Source organism: Musa acuminata, chromosome BXJ3-7 (genome assembly GCF_036884655.1).
Source record: "Musa acuminata AAA Group cultivar baxijiao chromosome BXJ3-7, Cavendish_Baxijiao_AAA, whole genome shotgun sequence".
Classification (NCBI taxonomy): Eukaryota; Viridiplantae; Streptophyta; class Magnoliopsida; order Zingiberales; family Musaceae; genus Musa; species Musa acuminata.
The window spans coordinates 9,466,655-9,487,346 of record NC_088355.1 but is presented as its reverse complement, the minus strand read 5'-3'; the positions used below and the strand labels follow the sequence as shown (position 1 = coordinate 9,487,346).

The 20,692-nt window shown below is 36.0% G+C and overlaps 2 protein-coding genes across 2 annotated transcripts; one reads left to right on the top strand and one right to left on the bottom strand.

Moving 5' to 3' along the window:
- Positions 1-127: 127 nt before the first annotated feature.
- On the bottom strand, positions 128-1,018 carry LOC103991511 (large ribosomal subunit protein uL29c). The gene is made up of 2 exons (XM_009410999.3): positions 602-1,018; positions 128-441 (listed from the first exon to the last, which is right to left on the bottom strand). Exons 1-2 carry the CDS (start codon positions 953-955, stop codon positions 268-270), a joined length of 528 nt encoding a protein of 175 aa, XP_009409274.2. The 5' UTR covers positions 956-1,018; the 3' UTR covers positions 128-267.
- Positions 1,019-1,790: 772 nt separating this feature from the next.
- Positions 1,791-19,057, top strand: LOC103991510 (copper-transporting ATPase PAA1, chloroplastic). The gene is made up of 17 exons (XM_009410998.3): positions 1,791-2,293; positions 2,387-2,440; positions 3,133-3,286; positions 4,440-4,514; positions 4,702-4,979; positions 6,017-6,250; positions 6,740-6,838; positions 6,993-7,142; positions 8,285-8,431; positions 9,552-9,602; positions 9,693-9,865; positions 10,935-11,067; positions 12,723-12,820; positions 13,133-13,370; positions 14,011-14,214; positions 16,745-16,825; positions 18,355-19,057. Exons 1-17 carry the CDS (start codon positions 1,874-1,876, stop codon positions 18,613-18,615), a joined length of 2,850 nt encoding a protein of 949 aa, XP_009409273.2. The 5' UTR covers positions 1,791-1,873; the 3' UTR covers positions 18,616-19,057.
- Positions 19,058-20,692: the final 1,635 nt, after the last annotated feature.

Genomic DNA, 20,692 nt, shown 5'->3' with positions numbered 1-20,692 from the left:
AGATCTTGTTTAAGGGTGTGACTGAGTTCAATTTATAGCCAAAAGAGGAAATCTTCAAATAAAATAAAAAAATGAAAAAAAGTATTTTAAAAAATAACACAAACAAGAAAATGGCAAAAAAGGAACATGCAAAAATAACATCATCATCATTGATCAAGATAAACTTGGTGGACAGCTTCCAATCACAAAAGAAAAGAACCTTGAGTTTAGCAGGAACATGAAAGGAATTGTGAGAAATGTGTTTGTCACTCAGTACATGAAGTTGAACTATGATGACTTCTCTGCTTCTGCAGCTTTCTGCTCCTCTTGCTTCTTCCTCAGGGACGGAGGTGGCCTGACCACGATACTCCTCTTCCATTTCCTGTCAAGCTTCCTTGACAATCTTTTGTTTATCCCCTCTTCAATCTCCCTCTCTCTTTTCACCGTCAGCATTCGAGCAATCTACAAGGGATTTAGAAACACACACTCCATGAGGATGCAGTTGCCGTGACATTCCAAACTTCATCTTTCAATCAACAAACGGGAAGAAAAAAATAGGAAAAAGGAAAAATATTTTGACTATCAACAGAGAAACAAACGCCAAGGAGAAGAAAAGGAGTACCCTTTTGCGCATGCGTCCGAACTCGCTGGATTTGAACTCGTTCCGCGCAGATTTCTGGAGCCGGAGCATGAGGAGCTCGCCTTTGAGGTCGATCACCTCCTCGTTGATCTCCTCCGTCGTCTTCGCCCGTATCCCCTTCATCTCCTCCTCCCTCTTCGCCATCCTCACCACCATCCGTCCGCCGCCGGCCCCCCCGCGAGACGACACCGGGACCCCGGCCCCAATCCGGATTCCACGGAACGAAGACGCCCTTGACGACGAAAGTGAAGGTGAAATCCTAAGATAGGTGAAGGAAGCGAGGACGTGATGCGATGAGCAGGAGGGCGGCGGCGACGACACTCCCAGCGCCAACATCTTCCTTCCTCTCCCTTCCGGTTCGCTCCCTCACCACACTGCGTTTTCGGATATGGAGATAACGATCCTTTTTACAGAAAAGGGGCTACCACTTTATATATTGGCATTTTTAGAGGTTTGACCGAGATCCGACCCATTAAGGCAAACGAGTCCATTCGGAGCCCAGCAAATGAATGACGCAAAGCTCGAACAATGTTGGACTCAGATATGAACACATCGATCGACACTCCCACTCCTAATTGGTCGAATCACATTTCATAGATCAAAATAGTGAAATCAATGTTCCGAAGCACGTGATAAATGAGTTTAGAAACGGCGAGGTGAAGAGCGTACGGAACTAATAATTCGTCGACAAACGAATACTTCCAAAATTAATGTTCATGAAATATATCTTTCGGATTATTTACACACATAAAGCAATATATAAACATAATAAAACTGTGATATCTTCTTGCTTTTGAGAAATTTGTGGCCTCCCTCTGCTAATAATATTTGAAATTTATAAACCGTACATGTCCTTTGTTATTTTATATGTATATAGTGACCGCACACGTGTTTCACGTGTCGGCTTAATCATGACTTGTTGAGAATAATGTAGTGGCGAAGGTAGGAATGGTAATGAATAGAGTTACCGGGCAACCATTCGGATATATATATATTTTTTCTTATTCAGATTGTATTTTTTTTAATTGAATTTACTTCGTTCTTGATTCGATTAAAATGTGTTTAAATATGTAAAAAATTTAAAAAAAGGAAAAAGAAAAAGGATTTACTGATTATTTTAGATAATAAAATAGGCCTTTGGAAAAACTATATTGCCTCGGCCTTTGCTCAAAAATATGGTGGCAATGAAAGCCTTCACGGAAGCGTGGAAACGGTGACCCAAGAGACAGCCGCGTGAGGAGAGAAGAGGCGGCGATGGAGTCCGTCGCTCTCTCGACCGTCTCGCTGCTCGCCTTCTCCAAAACCACCCTCAGGATCTCCCGCAAGCGACACCTCAGCCGGCTGCTCCTTCCGCCTAGTCCGGCGACGGTCGGGAGGGCCAGGTGCTTCGGAAGCCTCGATCCCAGGATATCCCGCGAGCTGTTCTTGATCTCCTTTGCCGGGAGTCTGTTGCGAAATTCACCTCCCGTGGCACCAATTTCTCGTGGATTGGCGTGCATATCGAGCTCCGCCCCCTTATCTGGGAGCGGTGGTGGAAATGATGGAGTCGGTGGCGGCAGCGGCGGCGGCGGCGGCGACAAATCCGGCGGCGGTGGGATGCAACCGGCATCTCTTGCGGGAGAATCCGGGGAGGCTTCGACCCGTGGGTCTGATGTGATAATTCTTGATGTTGGGGTAAGTTTATTTTTCTTTTCCTAGTGATTCTTGCCTTTTTCGATTTTTTTTAGTTATTTGCAGTAATAGTTCGAACCTTTTTGAATCATCCAGGGGATGTCTTGTGGTGGATGTGCTGCCAGCGTGAAGCGCATTTTGGAAAGTCAAGTAAGAGTTTTTTTTTCCCAATATGTTCTCTGCTTTATTTATTTGCTAGTTTTGATGGTGGGATAGACAAATGCAGTTTGATTCACGCTCTTCTTTTGTGTAAAGTTCTCTAAACCAAAAGATACAAGCTCTTAACTTAGACACTCTTGGCACAGTTTTTGTAGAATTATGATGGCTGTTATCCATGTTTTAGACAAGGAGTACTTGAGCAGCTCAAACTGTATGCATTGGAGACTCTGTCAAACACATTTCACACTCTTATTCTTGTTCAGTTGTGAGGATTTCCTTTTTCGTCTCTCTCCATGCTCATCTCTGGACTACTATCTCTAAGATAGAGAACCCATGATGGGTGGAGTAGGAAATCAATCTGAAGAATCTATAAGAAAGTAAACAAAAAAAAAGTAGTAAGAACCTCAAGTGGAGGAGGTTTCGAGATTTTTATTTATTTATTTTACAATATGGGTCAAATATTGATTTGGAGGTGAGTCTTGGTGAATGGTAAGGTTGTTTTCTAGTGACTTGGGTGATCAAGGTTTGAGTGGCAAAAACAGCTTTTTCTTGTAGGGTTTGAATCACTAGACCACCTTTTCTATTGATGTTTTGTACACGCAAGACAAGCATAGTTAAGACCGTTCCATTGGTTCTTCCTTTTGACAGTCATGTTACTTGACCATGTCTGTGACCATGTGCAGCCTCAAGTGTCATCAGCAAACGTCAATCTTGCGACCGAGACAGCAATCGTGTGGGCAATTTCTGAAGCTAAGGTTATGCCAAACTGGAAACAGCAGTTGGGAAATAGACTCGCAGGCCATTTGACAACTTGCGGCTTCAAGTCCAGTCTTCGTGGTACATATTTGCTGACTGTGATGGCTCTGTATTTATTGGTTCTTGTGTAGGTCTTGATCTGATTGATGTGGGTGTAGATGATAGAACTCTAATTTTACTTCTTCATCCTACTTGAAATATGTTTAGTTGTAGGGATGAAATAGAGTCCAGTTTGTTATGGGTTATTCAACTCAGATCTGTTGGGTATATGATTTTAAAAACGAATATCTGACAACAAATTAATTTGATGCAGTTTTGCTATCATGTTTGGTAGGATCGTATAAGTCCATGATTTTCTTCTAATTTCTTCTGGATGTTTATGAATATAATTTTAGCTAGATGGGCAAAGATCTGGGTAGAATAATCACCTACAGATTATTATTACTTTTTCATGTGTTAACTTTTCATATCTTGCTTTGATAAGTCTTCAATTCTACTTTTTCAGCCTTGACATATACTGCTGCGATGATCTATTACTAATGGGTCGATGCTTTCTTTGTAGTCCACAAAGCAATCTAAATATTTAGTTGTCTGTGAATGTATGGTTTTTTTTGGACTTTAATATACATACTATTATACATGGTTCGTCTTACTGGTCCGTACCAGTATACCGATCGGCTATCGGTACGTACGATACATGATTCGATGAGGCATATCGACAAACCGGTATGTACTGCCCATATTAGTCTCCTGTTGGATCGGTACGTATCGCCCATACTACGCGGTACATCACGGTACGATAAACCTTGCTATTATATATACATCCACTTAGGTTCCTAGTCTGTAAAAATTAAGTGCATTTAGGTATAATCTTCTTACGTCCAAGCAAATGTGGTCTAGTGACATTCCTGCAAATGATTTGTTAGACCAATGTTTTCTAAATTGCATGCTATGTTCAATTCCGAGCTAAATTTCCTATACTGCTAAATTCATGTGGTCTATACATAGCTAGGCATTTGGTTGTTTTAAATTTAATATAACATTCTTGTTTATTCTCAAAATTTATGGTACTCCATTACCATGTAAGAATTGCAGAAGTTTCTCTATAACTTCATTTTGGCATAGCAACCTGATTAGTAACCCGGGGATATATTTATAGAGGGATATCATCTCCTTGACAGTCCTTGAGGCTTGTATGATATGATATTGCCCTTAATGCATGTGATGATTGTAGATTCTGCAAGAGACAGCTTTTACAAAGTATTTGAGAGGAAGATGGATGAAAAGCTTCAGAACCTAAAAGAAAGTGGTATGTGTTTCACGCTCCATGATTTCATAATAAATCATTGTATCCCTTTAAAGCTGTTCTAATTTATTGTAACGTTTAATCAGTATATAATTTCAAGTTTTATGCTGGTTTAGTACTGATCTTTCCAGTGTGTTATGTATACTTATCTAGTTATTCTGGCTAACCAATTACATATACTTGTTTCCAGGTCGAGAGCTTGCTGTATCATGGGCATTGTGTGCTGTATGCCTCCTAGGGCATCTCTCTCACTTCTTTAAAGCTGGCCCCTCTTGGATTCACACATGCCATTCTACTAGTTTTCATTTGTCACTTTCATTGTTCACATTTCTTGGTCCTGGACGCAAACTTGTTCTTGATGGGTTCAGAAGTTTGCTGATGGGTTCACCTAACATGAACACGCTAGTTGGTTTAGGTGCTTTATCATCTTTTGCAGTCAGCTCCATTGCAGCCATCATGCCGAAACTGGTATTCACTGTCTTCATCCAGGAATGATGCTGTAATTTATTTTCATTTGTGCATATTCATATATATGCAATTATGCATGTTGATCATGATCCTCTTATCATTAGATTAATATTGTCATGAAAAGTTTCTTGGCTGTGTTTATTCTTGTCAACTAATAACAAGATGATCACACTAAGACGACTTGGTCTAATTGAATCATTGATTGTGTTATCTTAACAGAAAAAAACTTTTGGAAGAACTTGACAGCACAGTTAGTCAAATAGGACACTGACCACTTTAGGCATACTGGTGGAACTATTACAACATGGAAGCTGTAACTTTGAACTTGAGAGTTAATATAAAGACTACATTCCATGCCTAAGCAGCCTGGTTGGTGCCATAGTTGCTGGCACGTTTGCTTTCTTTGGACATTGTCATAGCATGAGTTAAGAAGCAACTACACTTCATGCTAGTTTGATGGCAGCATGTCATGTACCAAAGTTCAATTTGGTGATGTATAACACTATTACTACTGGAAAGTCCCTATTAGAGTTATTCTATTGTACAGACATGCTTCCGAAGTTTTTTTATTTTGAAAAACCATCCAACCAACCAAAGCATAGTTCCTACTTCTAGATATCTGTGTTTCTATATTGCTACACCATAAGTAATTTCGAAGGTGAAGTAATAGTGAATGAGATGGTGGATAGAAGCAAAGAATCTTACAGATTTTGGACATTGTGTATTTCTTTTGATCCTTCTATAAGTTTTAAAATATGTATTATTTTCTTCATGCAAAGAACTCAATTACTTCAAATCAATAAATAATTTCCAATTTCTTATAATTTTTAAGTCATGTTTAATTTCTGTGTAGAGATTTTTTTTGGATTTCTTATTTTCTTTTTGCTGTTACATCTTTTAGGTTCCTCTGATCACGTAAAGCACCTATATTTTTCTTGTCTTGATTTCCCATGTCTTATTTCCATAAGCTACTACTGACTGTTTTGCTGCTTAAGCATGAAAGATATTTTTGTTTATATTTTGTGTTATCCAAACAGGGATGGAAGACATTCTTTGAGGAACCAATTATGTTAATAGCTTTTGTTCTGTTGGGGAAAAATCTTGAACAGAGAGCAAAAATAAAAGCCACCAGTGACATGACAGGACTTCTGAATATTCTTCCTACAAAAGCACGCCTCATGGTTGACAGTGATGCTGGAAAGGTGCCATCACTTGTAGAGGTTCCATGTAGCAGCCTCTCTATTGGGGACCAGATTGTTGTACTACCAGGAGTGAGTAGAATGATCTTTTGTTGTTGCCTTGCCCTTATTAAAAGTGCATATTTTAGGGTGTGGAATGGAAATACTGACAAAAACTGAAGTAACTAGGATGACTACATTTTCTAGGGACCATTGGGCTCTGAATCTATGCAACTTGGCTTTTTACATATCTCAATGGCGGGAAAACATTCATGTAGCTGATCCCAAATAGTTGGGACTCACAGCTTTGTTGTTGTATTCATGGTTAATATTAGATAAACTTGTTCATGGCTAATATAAAATTTGTCATGTTATCTCCATATTTAACATTTTATTGTACAGAATAAGAAGGGAGTTGGTGCTTTTGTGATGTTGGGTTTCTTAATTATCCTAGTTTCACACTCTCAGTTATTAACACTAATTGATGCTTGCTTTCAACACCTGGACCCATCCTTTTTCTTTAAGAAACCACCTAAACTTAATAATAATAATTATTCTTTGTGTGTGGCTTTCTCCTTCCAGGATCGTGTTCCAGCTGATGGAATTGTTAAAGCTGGAAGAAGTTCAATTGATGAGTCAAGTTTCACTGGGGAGCCTCTGCCAGTGACAAAGCTTCCTGGGGTAGACCTCTTAGTTCTTCCTTCTTTTTTATGGCTTATGTTGCATTAATAAACCTCAAAATTGCTTTTGGTGTTTGTTAATATTTTGTTTTCTTAATCTTTCTTATCTTGTATGTCACATGGTTTGAATCTAATGCAGGTTTTTTCTATCCTAGGCTGAAGTGACAGCTGGTAGCATTAACTTGAATGGTACACTTACCATTGAAGTAAAAAGACCTGGAGGTGAAACTGCTATGGGGGATATAGTTCGCTTGGTGGAGAATGCACAAACAAGGGGAGCTCCTGTGCAACGCTTAGCCGACAAGGTACGTGCAACTGCTAGGCTTATGTTGCATTCCATCATCATCAAGTCCCAGAATCATTTGGTGTGATACACATATAAAGGAAAAAATGATTTGGTCAAAACAATCGGGGACAATGATTTATTATGTTGCTGTACAGGCTCTGATTAGCTTATAATGTAACATGGTTTAATCAATTCAGATTATGGATAATGATTGCTTCAGTCTTATACTAATTTTTGTCGATGTAACATTTTTTCTATTGTGATCATTTTGACTAGTATTAGGTTTGTATAGCATGACAATATAAATGAAAAGACTAGTTTTTATATTAAAACCTGCTATTCTGGTCATAGTATATCACAATACTCAGACGATATAAATAAAAGACTAGTTTTTATTATAAAAACATCCCATGAACTGCCCTAAAAAGGGCAGTCTGCAGGCAGTCGCCTGGTATGGACCTGTCATGGTAAAATTTGAAACCTTTGTTACACCACTAAAATACATGAGACCAACTTTCAGCATGCAATTATTTTTTTCAGGTCGATCTGCTGATGAGTTGACTTAGGAAAACTGATTTTTCATAGTCTTCAGTTATAAGTTCCAGTGACTATGAAATTATATATGTTCTGATTTGTCCTAATCCTTTAGTATTAGTCAATCTTTGGTCAGAATTTTGACATTAATCTTGAAGGATACTTATGCTGAAGTTCTGCATTTAACTAAATTATTTGAAGAATATGTGGTTGTAGATTTTCAATGAATACTAAAGCTGCAAGGAAACCATACCTCTATTCAACATTTATACTCCAAAATTTTTATATAACAAAAGTGGTTGTAAAATTTCTTTTACTGTATGGTTACATGTATTTGAAAAATGATATCTTCTCAATGAATTCTCTCTTTCAATTAACACACTATGTTATCTGGTGTCTCAAGGTCTGGGTCCATGGTCTAATCATTGATAAAACTTAAAAAGGATGGTAATATATTTATTCTTCATCCTCAATGAGGTCAAGCTTATGAGTCTTCCTTATTTCTCTGAAAAATTTACAGGTGCATGCATGTATCTATAGTCAGACTACTTACAATGACATGCAAACCATTTTCAATTCAAAGGTTATTTAAGAAGACATAACAAAAGCTATGTTCTGTGTCAACAGGTTGCTGGGCATTTTACATATGCAGTTATGGCATTGTCTGCTGCCACTTTCACATTCTGGAGTTTGTTTGGTTCACAACTTGTACCAGCTGCGTTGAAGCATGGAAGTTCAATGTCCTTGGCCCTACAGCTATCTTGTAGTGTTTTGGTATGAATGTATAAGGATGTTTAGATTGTTTTAAGCTATATGAATTTTTCCATTAACTACTTGAGAGTAGCTACTAATTCTGATTTTTTCTTTCTTTACTGATTTACAAAAACTTAGTTTTATTTCTTGTAAATCTTAATGTTTCTGGTACCTTAGATATTAGATTGTGTTCATAAAGGTGGTGTTCAAAGATTCAAGACAATTTAATTAGTAACTGCTTGTTAACATTATTAAAAAAATGAGATAGTGCTAAACTGCTAATTAAGTTTTGTTAATATTGTGCTATTGACTTTGGCTAAGGTGGAATTCTGTATACCTTACAATAATAACTGTTATTAGGAAATTTTACCTGTACCTAATTATACAATAGCACTGAAGTCAACTATATGTCATGTAGTCAAAATATTATATTCAAATGATCACCTTAGGGTAAGTCCTCCAGTTTGATCAATTCCTTTTTTCTTCTTCACATGTTTCATTTCAGCACCTCATCTTTTCTATAAATGTCTTTTACTTTCAAAGAATTCATATCAGTCACCCATTGTCTGTTATTGGTATTAAGTCCACTTTTATATTCTCTTTACATATTGATGCTTATATACAACAGCAACAAAGTCAATCATTGTTCTAAATTTAATGCGATTATTTTAGAACTATAAAAGTTTTTGCATTTATTTATACGACAAGGCAGTGAAAAACATGGAAAAAAGATTGTAAGTTAGAAAAAGGCTTCTTAAAAATTTAATAATTTGGGGTTTGAGAGCAACTTTACGATGACAATAAAGAGTTATTTTGCTATTCAAGAATACGTTTTGACTGAATGTCTGATTTCTTTAAGAAGTTGCCTGGTAAGAGTAACAGTCATGATGTCGTAGATGGCTTAGTTTCCGTTATAGGAGTTTTCACTATAAAAGTAAGGAAACTCATCTTTAGTTGGAATAGTTTCTGACTTTCCATCCTAAATCTATTCTGGAAGAGTTTATATTTCTTGTTCTCTTCATACACATGCCGGTCTTTTCATTTAATCAGTTGCTAATATAAATTTGGAGACTTTACTGTTTGTAGTTATTTCTTCCTCATACTTTTTTGATAATTTTGTTTACCTAATACTTCTGTGCAGGTTGTTGCATGTCCATGTGCACTTGGTCTGGCTACTCCAACTGCTGTGCTGGTATGACTAGAGATAAACCATCAACAACAGCATCATCCAGCAGTTTGCTGGCAGGCTTTCAGTTTAATTTTGACTTATTTGATTGTTTAGGTGGGAACCTCAATAGGGGCGACTAGAGGACTGCTTTTACGTGGTGGAGATGTTTTGGAGAAGTTTGCAGCTGTTGATGCAGTAGTGTTTGATAAAACAGGCACTTTGACAACTGGAAAGCCTGTTGTGACGAGGGTTATAACTCATCAACATGGAGAACATGAATATTCATAGTTAAGTGGTGATTGATTCTTTTGTAAACTATTTGTGGATGTGAATGCCTTATGCAAAACAACAATAAAATTCTCCTATAACAGATGTGCATTTCAGATGGAGGAAATCGGTCAACTACTTGAATAAACAAAGATATTCTCTTTTTCCTTCAGAAAAATAATGAATATTTTGTTGACAGTTATCATTGGCATAATTTACTCTGACTTCCTACTTTGGAATCAGTTCTCTTGCAAATGGATTGCAATTGAATTATAGTAAATAAAATGAAAGAAACATGAGATATATGCTTATTTTATTGAGGTTGTTTTTTAATAAATAAGCTGATTGGAGATAGGTCACCAAGACTGAACCAACTAGGAGTGTAATTCTGATTAAAATTTAGAATGTGGATTAAAATTTTGGTCCTGTACTGGTTCCAGACAGTGGCTAGACTGGTAGGCTATTGTTATGGGGTCGTGTGTACTGACACTTAATATGGGTTGGTACCAGTTGGTACCACCCAGATAAGAAAGAATTAGTTATTCTGCAAAGTGGTCAAATTTGTATTTCCTTGATTTATATTATTAATTACCTTGATAGTAATGACAAGATAATTGTTATGTTTTTGTTAAATTTTCATTTAAACAAAAAAAAAAATGTAGTTACCTTGTAAGAAGTAAATCAGTTACCTTGATATGTATTCTTGATCCAAACAGGCCCTAATTTATTCTACGAGACTTTAATTTATTCAATCAGTTGTGACCAATCATTGTAAAAGTTGGGATGTGTTTGAATCTAGTTTACTTATCGATTTGGTCTCTAATCAATGGCATAATATTCTTTTATCTATCAGTAACTGATTTATTGCCATTGCATAACATTCCTTTTGTAGTGTCCATTGGGTAACTGATATATTGCCTAACAAAATAAGTTGAGAGTAAGAAATTGTAGCTTCTACTCTGCCTCTTGTTGTTACAAGTTATAATATAACTGAATCTTTGTGACATATGTGACACATGATGAATATAACCTTATGAGGCTTAAAGCAAATAGTAGTTTTTATTGGTAAGTTCATGTTTGAATGTACAGTGAAACTCCTAAGTTCAAATGGACAGAAGCTGATATCTTGAGGTTAGCTGCCAGTGTGGAATCAAATACAAATCATCCAGTTGGAAAAGCTATCGTTGAAGCTGCTCGTTCTGTTGGTTCTCAAAATGTCAAGGTAACTTCACTTTAGTTCAAGAAATTCTATTATGAACTTTTATATGCTATTATAACTCTGAAAACAATATCAGAATTTAGTGTGCTTTAATTTCAGTTCTTCTTGCACTTACTGATGCAAAGGTCTCTCCATTGACATAGTTAAGCTATATATTTTCTTCTCATGTAGCAGATATTAGTTCCAGGAATAAAACTGGTTGAGTGTTATAATATAATAACAAAGTGGCTACTGAATTGGTTTATGTAAATCTAGGAAAGTCCTTAGAAGTATCTAACTGTTGAGTAGCCATCCAAACTGTAGCCTTTTCTGATGCATGACATGTGGGATGATGAGAAGTACGATGTTGATGACATTCCTTGGGTACAAAATATGTGATCACATAACTTGGAATTTATCTATTTTGTTTTGGAAATTTTCAACACCTTAAGGTTAAATCTGGACAGTGGTTATGTTTACTTAGTTATATCCAGAAATGTTTGACATTCTTCAGCAGATATTATGTGATTTGTCTTATTCGCAATTAATTCATTTTTATCTATGGTATCTCCTGTTATGTACAAGGCAAGATAGAAATAATCACTATAATGCTTTAAAAGTAACAGATGTCAAAATATAAATATTTGAGTTCGTACTTGGTACAAATTAACTCTTCAGAGTGTGCTTGTTGTTAGCCAGTGGCAAGCTAGAAAAAGTAGGGATCTGTTAGGTATTTGACAGTTAGGTTTCGAATTTTAACTAGTTAAGTTTCACTGGGAACTTGTTGAGCTGCAGGCCAACTGAGACCAGAGAAGATGACATTGCATCACAGGATCAAAGATTTAAATCTCAGTATGATACTGGTTTTGATAATCTATCAGATGGTATAGTACCAGTAGATCAGATGTATGCTAATGTGTACTGGCTTGTATCAACAAAAAATATAATTGGAAACTGGATCGGTACTAGATTACATTGTCCGACACCAGTCCTTGATTGGACAGGTAAGCACTGGTTGGTACACACTACATTGACTGGTATTTGAATCCATGCGTAGGATATATGTATTTTATGGTTTTGTAGTCCTTCTCGATTGGTTTTCTTTCTTCATCTTTCTTTTTCTTTGTCGATATGAGTTAACACAATGATCTGCTGGGGCACACTGGCAGCATAGAGTGGGCCAGCCAAGGATTTAATATTGATCTGATATTTGTTTCGGTGACTTATTGGATTGGTATGGTAGTGGTATATTGACCTGTACCTCTTGGTGCCACCGAAGAAATAGTAGAAAATCAAAATGAATGGTATCATACTAGGATTAAGCCTTATGCTTTGTATGATTGTCTAACAGCATTAAATTTAGTAGGTGACTTTGTGTTACTCGAAATCCACTCGACATAAGTACAACTCAACATAAGTACAATTTTCATATGCTAAACTGCTCTGAGCAGAAATGTATCTGAGAATTTTTGACATTTTGTCAAAACCACTTTGAACTCTGGAGAACATCATCTGACTTACCATATCTTGGATAACTGGCTTCGGTGACAATGATTTTAACTTATATTAGAACTTCCAAATTGTACTGTAGGGTAGAAATTATCAATGTTCTTTTGTTTCTTTTGGATAATTAAATATCTAGGAATTTTAATCACTTGCGTAAGCATGTGTCATGACAGGTAATAGATGGGACATTCAGTGAAGAACCTGGCTCCGGTGTGGTAGCTGTTGTTGACCAAAAGAAGGTTGCTGTTGGGACATTAAGCTGGCTCAGAAGGTAATTGTGGACATTCGCCGCAGAACCCTAACCTTAATGTCTCTCAGTGCTAAAGCTGGTTGTGTTTGTTGTAATATACTGTCCAAGTACATTTTCCTGATTTATCTCGTGTAAGATAATCATGTTAAGTGAAAGTAGTATAACGATAATTGTTAGCATATGACATTTTTAGAATTACTCCCTTATATCTAAAGTTCTAAATGATAAATTCTAGTTTTAAGGCAAATTTTAAGAAATACAACACTGCATAGTTCGTGCTATATATGTACAGCATAGCTCTCTGACAACTAATTTGCTTCTGTGATGTTGCAGGCATGGAGTTGTTGATAACCCATTTCCAGATGCGGAGCTCAATAATCAGTCTGTTGTATATGTAGGAGTAGATAGTGCTTTAGCCGGGCTAATTTACTTTGAGGATAAAATAAGGGAAGATGCACCTCATGTTGTTGAAACTTTATCAAAACAAGGAATAAACATATATATGCTATCTGGTGACAAGAAGAATGCCGCTGAATATGTAGCATCTATGGTTGGTATCGACAAAACAAAGGTATGATGGAGAACCCTAACCAGAAAGTATGCATTATATTATCTCAGTTAGCTACCTCAAGATCTTTGCAAGGAAAATTTTCTATGTCAATTTTCATCTTGTAAAGATTTGAACTAGCTATCAGACCAAAGGAGTCATAGTTGTATCTTGGCCAGTTCAATCCTATTAAATTACGAAATTCAAATATTCAAACTTGAATATCAGTATTGATTCAGTTACTTGTCCACCACATTATTGTTGGAATAATGCTCTGCAAGAATGAAAATATTTTTGGGTTTGCGGAGTTTACTAGTGAACCAAGAACACTGTAGGCAGTGAAACTTATCCTCATAACATATTGATAAAGCCGTTTACCCAGAGCCTTCTTCTGATGCCCAGGGACCAATATGAGTCCAGTACCTGAAACGGCCGACCTTGGCTGGAAGTTGAAATATTGTTGGGGTATAGTCTTAATTAAGATTTAGAAAGTTGTCTATTGTTAGCTTGTTCTAAATTAAATCAGCTCTGAACTGAATTTTTTTTTAACTTTTTACAAAGGAGATTATGGTAATTACACTAGTGTAGTGTTAAAGTTATTCAGCTTATATATTGTCATGTATCAAAAATGAAAAATGTTTTTGGCAATTTATGTTTACGTCAGGTGATTTCTGAAGTTAAACCCGAGGAGAAGAAGATGTTCATCTCTGAGCTTCAAAAAAATCAAAAAGTTGTTGTGATGGTTGGTGATGGTATTAATGATGCTGCTGCATTGGCTTCAGCAGACATAGGTATTGCAATGGGTGAAGGTGTTGGTGCAGCTAGCGATGTATCTTCAATTGTGCTTATGGGCAACAGATTATCACAGGTACCTAAATGTACTATTCTGGTGGTTGTTTATTTGTATTTGCTTTTGTTTCTGATGTCTTTTGTTTCTTATGGGCAACTGATTAGCTTCGATTTTATATGCACAAGTTTACTTAGTTTCTTCCTTATTTTTCTTTAAAACATAGGTTTTACTTGATGGAATTGCGATGTTTTGAATATGAATTTGCATTCTAGAAATGACTACAATTTCAGAGATCCATGCAAGTTTCTTTAATATGTTGGGATAGAAAAGAAGTCAAAATGTAGGCTAGTGCATAAGGAGGAAAAGAAAAACATTGTGATGGTGCTGAAGACAAAAGTAGTATTTTTTTCGGGTGTGGCAACATGGAGAAGAGCAATTCCACCAGCAGTATTTGTTGAAAATGGCTGTGACTAAGTAATTGTTTAATTTTAATAATATTTGTGACAACTTCTCAAATGTTTTGCCAGACAATAAGTTAATTGATGTGGGCAATCATTAGGGAAGCTAGATTAGTATAATAAATAACCCTAATAAAGATGCCAAAATCATGGGTGAAACCGTGAAAGCTAAATTACTGGTATAATATATATAATTAGAGGCTTACGCGAAAGAGTCATTAATCAATGGAAAATGAAAATAATTGCGACACATTGACTTTGTTAATGAGGGCCAGAATATAAGGAATAATACATTTGATGGCAAGCATTTCCAAATTTAAATGTCATGGCGCTATTACAAGGAAATCGTAAAACATAAAAATGTAGAGTTTGAACATGCTACATTTTTATTGAACATATGTGGAACTTATTAGTTTAAAGGCGCTTCCATGTTTCTACTTTCTAGTGAAATGCTGAAAGCATTTCAATCATTCAAAGTACCGAAAATAACAGGTGAAACTAAGTCTGGATTTGTTGAACTATCTCTTTAGCTAGATAGCCTAGATTAGCAATTACGTTTGGAGTTTAGGCATATAAGTCCTTAAATCTTTATAAATTGCATATAACTTGTTTAACTAAGCCAATAGTGAATCTTTGCTACTGGCTGGACTAGATATACTGCCGACAAAGCACCAATAACTGACTGTACAGTTCCGTATGTTTCTTAATCTGTTATTATTTTACTATACACTTTCATATATTGCTCAGTTTGTTATTATTTTACTATACAGTTCTGTATATTCGTATTGCTCAATTTGTTATTATTTTATTTAGTGATATACAGCAGTATATGTTGGTATACCTCCCAGTATCTCAGTCTTGTACTAGTTCAATAGGTTGGCAAAATTGGGATTTCAAATGTTGGTGGTACCAATTGAAAATTCTTGTAGTCACCATGGATTGCAAAAATGACTGGCTTGGCATGGTTTGGCCAGTATTTACTGATCCAATTGCGGATCATTATGCTGAGAAGTCCAAACCGGTTGGTCCAGTTCACCATATATATAATTTCATTTCATTTCTTTTCTGCACTAGGGCTCGGCTGAGGACACAGCTCCTCAAGTTGACTTCACCCATCACCAACTCTACCTCCATAGAGTACCGAGCTTGTCTTTAGCATCTATCTGTAGCTACTTCTGATTCATGAATATAAAAAATTCTAAGCAACTTAGAGATATATCACTTGTGCATTGGCAGACAGGCATAACAGTGTTTGGAATTATCTTTACATGGTGCCGAAACTGTCCTGGGCATCTTTTTTTACTAATCCTAGCAAATAAACTTACATATTTCTGATTAATTTATAACCACTTTGTTTTTCATAATATATATGTTGCTAGCTTACTGCATTTTAGAAGGGGATTTTTGGTCAGTCAAATATATCAAGGTTGGACATCAGAGGTGGTATTTGGCTAAAAGCAATTCCTTGAAGATCCACTCTTCCTTATGTTCCACCACTCAAAGTATCTGGCTAACTAAGCATGTTAACATATGTCCTCTTATTTGTTTGCAATGGAACCAACATGATATGTCTTTTTTTAAATAGTAAAACCAATCTGGCAAGTTCCATCAAGCCTTTCTAAATTTCTGCATCAAGAAATAACCACAAGTATAGTTTTGGCCCAAGACCAAAAACTTGTCCAAAATGAATACTTAAGTTATTAAGGCATGCATGGCACTGGAAACTATCATCCTTATAGTTGATGGTAATTTAATTTCAATTTTTTATGATTAAAAATAATATGAATATCCTTTTTGTTTTGATAATAGTTTATTTCAGGAGAGAGATTTAGGCATATAAATTCTTACCTATTTTCTTTTTGCTGCCTTTCCTTGGATATATTTTGTTTTTGAAGAGTTTCTTATTTCCTTTCAATACTGAATGAGTATGCATGGGTACTGGATCAATATAGAGGGATTGCTAAGAAAAATAAAACATGACCTAGCACCTCTGTGCTTGAGAAAAGCCTGCTTTTGTGCAAGTGTTTGTTGCACTAGAATGTGTTTTACTGTGTCTTTTCTTTTTATCATTGGCTTAAATCCATCGTAATTTTTTGGTATGTCCAGTATATTTGTTGTTTAACTAAACAAATAATGTGGCATCTGTGCAGCTGATCGATGCTTTGGATTTGAGCAAAGTAACTATGAAGACTGTGAAGCAAAACCTGTGGTGGGCATTTGCATATAATATTGTAAGTCATATCAATACAACCATTCATTTATGTTCCTGTGAGCAACTTTTGATATGATTGATTGAACTTGTCATGTTATTTCCTAGTTTGTTCACAATTAAAAGGTGCATATGCGCATCCACTTGCATAATAACATATAGATGTACATGTAAACTCTTAGGTATCTGCATACTTATGCATATGAGATATTTTTGCATGTACAACGACAGAAACGATGCCGTCATCGTTGTCAACATGATCTGATGGCCAAAAAGAATAAGATGCATTGTTTTCTTGTTCTTCAGGCTATGATGTCTCCATGCCTCATTTACTGGGTTTTGTCTGGTGCATGGATGCAACAAAATTGTCTCGTCCTTGTTCCATTTGGACCAGCTTAACTTTTTCTTGTCTTCTGTTATGCTGTCTCACAATGATCTATGTTTGCAGCAACGCCTTAATGAATCGTACTTGAGGTTCTTAAACACAATCAGCTCTCAACACCTTAGTCTTTCTGCTTCCAAGCTCAAACCCAGATCTCCAAACTTCTTTCTCCATTGGATCAATCAGTGTCTCTTTCGTTGACTTCCATGGTGTCACCTTCATATGTATGTCAGAATTGGAAAATCTCTTCTGCCTTAATAACCGTACCAAATTTACAAAGCATTGAATACTCACCACCAGGTACCCATTGTCATCTATATCTATGATAAAATCAACCTAAACTGATGGGTTTAACACTTTGTGCGACTTCCAACGAATGGCAAATGACACATCTCTGTCGAATGGAATGTTAACTGGAGAAGCCTTTGGTGCATGAAACAATCAACTTTTCTAACATGTTCCTGCACTCAAAATATATAGCGTTTACCTGGAACAATTAGACATCTATCCAGCACTGTATTGTCATTAGAAATTAGACAACATGTGTTTCTTCCTTTCAGGAGCAGTCAGTTCTTCATGATCATGTATCAATATTTTATTTACTTCATATAGAAAAAATAAGTTATGGAAATTTATCTGAAAAGTCAAGTCAGCAATGTACAGAGTCAAATTGGCAGATTTTGTTTTTGGATTATGGTCTTTTTACAACGACAAGACATATTGAATTTGAAACTGAAGAAATTTACAACAATGATGGTGATACTGTACTTGTATTGATAATTAAACTTGTTCTGTTTTGGGCATATCAATAGAGATTGTCTTTTCATGGCATATCGACCTGCCAATATTTTTATGGCATGATACTTTTCCAAGTTGTGATGATCGCCATGGCTTTATGCCTACTTGACTTACTTGGCTTATCCATTAGCTGCTATCTTCAGCACAGGTCCACATGGTGCATACTGATATCTTTCTATCAATGCATGTTTCATCTCAAGCCCACAAATTCCATTTGGTTATGGCATGTATTGCATGTCACTACCAAAATTTGTATCAAGCCAATGTAAACAGAACAGATATCATTTTTCTCCCTTTTCACTAGAAAACTTTGTTGTTCAATCTGACCTATTCAATCATGAACTAATGCAAAGCAATTAATGCTTCTGCAGGTAGGAATTCCAGTTGCTGCTGGAATTTTATTACCTTCAACTGGTACTATGTTGACGCCATCTATTGCTGGAGCTCTTATGGGTTTGAGTTCGGTAGGGGTGATGACAAACTCACTGTTTTTGAGGTTTAGGGCAGGGAAAGGAAAGAAACATATGCACAAACACCAGCGGCAAAGCAGAGACATCCCTGATTCAGACATCCTTGTACAAATCGACAATGAGGCGCAGAAACCTTACCCTGTCAAATGGAGGAACAGTTGATTCTTGAAACTGGGACTGACCATTATATGTTTGTCAAATTTAGCTTGAACTACATGATCAGGTCAGTGAATAAGCGGTAAGTGAAGCGGAGCCAGATGAATGAGCACAAAGTTCAGTGGGGTCAGGCACTAAAGATTGGATGCATTAGACATCCTCAAACCAGTTTGCCCAATGAGCTGAATATTGCAGCCCTTCTTGTTGGGCTGTGGGAGCTATTGGTAATTGCATTCTTTTCTGTTATAGGTTGGAACAGTGCACTATGGCATCAGGATCTCCAAAATTGATCTGCAATCTCTCTTTGATACCAATCTTTGTTGTTCAATTTTCCCAACAGTTTCTGATCAATTTTTCTTTTGATTGTCAACTAATTTGAACTATAGAAACATGCTACACTAAAAGTTCAGTTTCAATCATATATTAGGATCCGCATTTCCTCAATAACCTTTCCTTCTGAATCAAAATTGTTCCAGTTTATTTAGTTGTTGCCTAAAGTTATTGAGCTATTTCAAGACTTCAGTTATGCTGCTAGCACAAATCTGACAATGATGATATCAGGTGATTTCACTGTATAATGAACTGCCCTGTAATGAAGGATTAGGTTTCTTATGGAATCTGACAGATACTTACATCAGTGTTCAATATTTCTCAAATTTTTTTCTCACTATGTACCTACCTATATATGTTTGTGTATACCTTAATTCTCTTTAGGCTTCTCATGGAATCTTGCAGCAACTTCAATCACTGTTTACTTCTCTTACAACTAAGATTTTTGTTCACCTTCAATTTCGTTTCGTCGTTATTTTCTACATCATTCATTTTGTCTTAATTTGACAAAAGAATGTTTTCAGATTATGTAAATTTAAGTTATTTAATATTTTAGAAACTATAGTTCATGTTCAGTAGAATCCCTCGTCAGGTTATAGCCTTTGTAACTGATCTTGAGGTGATAAATATTGAAATCTTCAGTAATAATTTTAATTGCTTTTCTCTTTTGGTTTATTTTCCTATATACATATATATTTTCCTATATATATATATATATATATATATATATATATATTGTGGCCAACAAATGCCATTCGCAGTCGTCGTAGATGTGATCTTGTCGATGATGCAGCACCACCAACAGATCGCTATTGCCATTTGCGATAGTCGCAGAAAGCCATTATACATCTGCCTAGATTGCTCAACTAGAGCCATGCACAATCATACATCTCCATCATGCGGTCGTTGCCCAACCCCTTATCCATGTCAATCGCGAGCCACAAACCCGTTATGCGGTCGCTTACCTCACTGTGCTTGGTGCTCTTCAACGCGTACAACATCCTAGTGACATCCACTAGCACTTGCACAAGACTCACTATCGTAAGCTACACAACCTTTACTGTGGTGCTACATGTAGCAACCCTATCGCCTGCAAAATTGCTGCCTATGGTAGGGCCAACGACCACAGTTGGTCGCTGCCCGTCATTGTGTCATCGTTGACAACGCAGTTGGTCGCTGCCCTTCATCGTGTCATCGTTGACAACTAATTGTTGACAGTAACCCACTGATCAAACATGAGCAACATGATGTACCTAGCTCTACCTATGTTAAGCCAAAGAATCTTGTATCACTCGTAAGAAAGTAAACGAATAAGATAAGAAAGTAAATATTTTAAATATCGTACAAACAAAATCAAATAATATTTTTTCATAAACGAAAAATATTAACAAACATATATAAATACAAAATAAATCTAATGTACTTTTATGATATAAGGTATTTGATTTTAAAAAAATATGTTCTGATACTAATTATAAATATAAAAAATATAATTATGCTACTATTATATAAAAAAATATTATATCAAGAACTAAAATCAAATAATAATATATCAACATTAGAATTATATACCTTTTGATGCTATTTAGGAAGCCTTTATTTGATATGAGAATGTGCTTCGTAATCCGATTAACAAGTAGGAACAGCACGTATCTACAAGATAAATGAGACTCTTTTACTCTCTTTCTATTCTTTACCGGACTACCATAAGCAATAGAATATGGACTAAGAGAAATTGATAACGGATATCATA